At 36.1% G+C, this 3,181-nt stretch overlaps 1 protein-coding gene across 1 annotated transcript; it reads right to left on the bottom strand.

The window, feature by feature from the left end:
• Positions 1–622: 622 nt before the first annotated feature.
• Positions 623–2,686, bottom strand: sumo3b (small ubiquitin like modifier 3b). Its single transcript, XM_056754889.1, has 4 exons — positions 2,572–2,686; positions 1,857–1,985; positions 1,606–1,677; positions 623–1,461 (listed from the first exon to the last, which is right to left on the bottom strand). Exons 1-4 carry the CDS (start codon positions 2,590–2,592, stop codon positions 1,399–1,401), a joined length of 285 nt encoding a protein of 94 aa, XP_056610867.1. The 5' UTR covers positions 2,593–2,686; the 3' UTR covers positions 623–1,398.
• Between the last annotated feature and the right edge of the window lie 495 nt (positions 2,687–3,181).

Raw genomic sequence — 3,181 nt, 5'->3', positions numbered from 1 at the left:
TTGAATGCCCTTTCATTTGCATGTTCCTTTAGCATCCGCTAAATCAATAAATGCAAATTTCCCCTCACAGACTGAACTTCTAAATGAAGAAAACTGTATACAACAAGGTTTATCTATAGAAACTAACAAAAAGGATTTTAGATAATTCCTTGTCAAATAAATTATATTACAGACACAGAGCATGTTTTATAAAAACCACAGAGACTTACTGCGGTCCTTCTGAAACCTCATATCACCAGATTTTGTCATTTTTATTTCTGCTAAAAACATTACCCATAAATAGTCAACCTTTAAGTTTGTCAATGTGTCTAGCAAATATCTTTTGCAATAAACATTTTTAAATTCAGTATAAAAAGTTTTGGACATACAAGGTTTCAGAAGGACAGCGACAATATAGGAATTATCAATTTAAGTGCAGCTACACACACACTTTTTCTCAAGAAGTTTAACTTGTTGTAGGCCTACTAATGGTTTTCTGTCGGAGATACCAGTGCAATGCTAGGTTAAATTGTTGTTTAAACTGATGTCAAGCAGCATGAAAAAGTCTCCATAATATAGCTGCTCCATCTAGTGGCAAAGTTTTTATATTTAGCTGACACCTTAAAAACTGTCGAGATACCCATAGAGTATCAAACTACATTTATTATATACAGTAGTAAAGGGCAAACAATGTACAAATCAGAAGGATTGTGAGGGGAGAAGAGTATGTTCTCCATTCCCCAATACCAACAGAAGATGAACAGTCTGGTTTGGCATGTGTTGACCTGCATCGAGATGACACCAAAATGGTGATTGACATGTTAAATGAGAATTAAATTTCACTTTTGGCAAAACAGCCATCGATAAAATAAAGGGGAACACTTACATTTATGTATAATGTACTGAGATTTATGCTTTGAACCAAATAACTGAAGACTTAAGATTAGTTCAGAAATGTTATAATTAAAAATAACATCAACAGGACAAGATCCACAATATAGCTTCATCAAACCTGAGGTGCATGGCTAACACAATGCTGAGAAATTGTCTATTAAAATAATTCTTCAAGCTGTGCTTACTGGAATTGTTCAATGAAAATTTGCAGAAATGCATCAAGTAGTTACAAACATCCCCTCTTTCTCAAAACGTTCCTCCTGGTATAAAAATAGATGGGGAGGTGCAGACATACATAATACAAAAAATATAAAACAGGCATACAATAAACATCAAAAGAAAAAACACAAAAAGTCATTTCCAATTTAGTTCAGGGGAAAACACTGGAAAATGAGGTCCTTGGATGATTTAATAGAGAAATAAAAAAACGAAATTAAATATATTTCCAAAACCTTTAAATGTCATCCCTGAACTGCAGTGGAACTGACATGAAGAGAAAAAGCCTTATCCACAACTACACAATCTTTAACAGATTCCTCCGGTCTGCTGTTGGAATACATCAATCGTGTCTTCATCTTCCATTTCCAGCTAAAAGGTAAAAAATAAAGCAATAGTAATGATTCGAATTTTGGGAATCAGTTTGCACAATTATTTTCAGTGTTGGAACAGTGTTCACTGTAAGATAGATAGATAGATAGTAAAGCTAAATCAACAACAGAAGTAAAGACAAACCTGTGCAGGTGTATCGGTCTCATTGATTGGCTGGCCATCAAACCTGAATCTTATCTGCCTCATAGACAAACCCTAAATATAGAGAATATTCACAAAATAAAGTTATGGATTTGTAACATGGGGGCAGGGAAATCTTCATATTTGTAAGAACCCTCCCTTTTAAAACCAACGAAAACTTATTCATTCAGTTCTAACATCTACAGATCTGTGTGCTTGAAAAACCACACACACTGTAACTTGCCAAATCTTACCTGTCTTTCACAGTAGGCCTTCATCAGTTTGCTGAGGGGGGTGTGCCTTTTGATTTTAAACTGGACCACAGAGCCATCTTGCCCGGCCACTTTTAAGTTGATATGATCATTTTCAGTCTTCACACCTTCCTAAAATAATAAGCACAGTAGTGTTGAAGTTCGACAACGACATTGTGAACAACATTCAGTAGTCCTCGCAGTAAGGAGGAAACAGATCAGGTGAGAAATGTAAGGGTAACCATCAGTTGCAGACCCTATAGACACGTTTATGATCTGTCTTTTACGGATACCGTAAATACCACGTTTTGAAAACTGAATAATTTTCAGAACAATCAGATGGTAATCAGAGTAACCTGTATAAAGTGAACTTGAATTGCGACTCTTTAAACATCGTGACGCATTCAACACAACTGCATATGGCGCAAAGTTGAGCAACTATCCGCAAACAAAGAAACCCAAAATATGCATATTGTTTCTAGAAAAAACAAAGCAAGATGATCCTATCTTAATAGTTAAGAAATGCAGATGTAATGCATTTACATCTGTCTGGGTGGATGGCGGAGTTCAGTGCACATGGCCACATGCGGCAAATGCGCAATATCTGCTTTGTTTCTCCTGGCCACACACTAGTGCAGGATCCAGCCCGTCTAAAACATCACATCGTAAAACATTCTCAATCGTACTGTTTGCCCCTGAGACGGAGACATTCATTTACCTTAGGCTTTTCGTCTGACATTTCTGTTAAAATATAAGATTCTCCTTGTAAAGTGGATATAAATATAACACGAGCGTTTCTCCGCTGCGCCGTAATCTGCTTCTGTCCTCCCCGCGCTCACCAAGAACGCGCAAACGAAATTCGTCTATTTGATTGGCCCGGGTAAAACCACGTGATTCCAAGCGGAAGACGCAAAGCAGCTTGCCCATTTGATTGGACAAGGTGGAACCACGTGATTAACCCTTGCGTTCTGTTTGGTGAAAAAGCCCAAAGCCTTTTAATTATACTTATTATGTACATTTCACATATTATTCACACACATGTGACCCCGGACAACAAAACATTTCCATTGACATGAGATATTTGGCAGAGATTATTTGAAAATATGGAATCTGAGGGTAACATAAAATCTAATCAATAACAAAATCGCTGTTAAAAGTTGTCCAAATGACATCTTAGCATAACATATTACTCACAAAAAATAAAAGTTTTGATGTATTTACGGTACGAAATTTTCTAAATTAGTTCATTTAACATGATCTTTACTTAATATACTGAAAGAAAAATCTATCATTTTGACCCATAGGCCTACAATGTATTTTTGGCTATT

This window comes from Triplophysa dalaica, chromosome 8 (assembly GCF_015846415.1).
Source record: "Triplophysa dalaica isolate WHDGS20190420 chromosome 8, ASM1584641v1, whole genome shotgun sequence".
Classification (NCBI taxonomy): Eukaryota; Metazoa; Chordata; class Actinopteri; order Cypriniformes; family Nemacheilidae; genus Triplophysa; species Triplophysa dalaica.
Note: the sequence above shows the minus strand (reverse complement) of the source record. Positions and strands in the feature narration are given on the sequence as shown.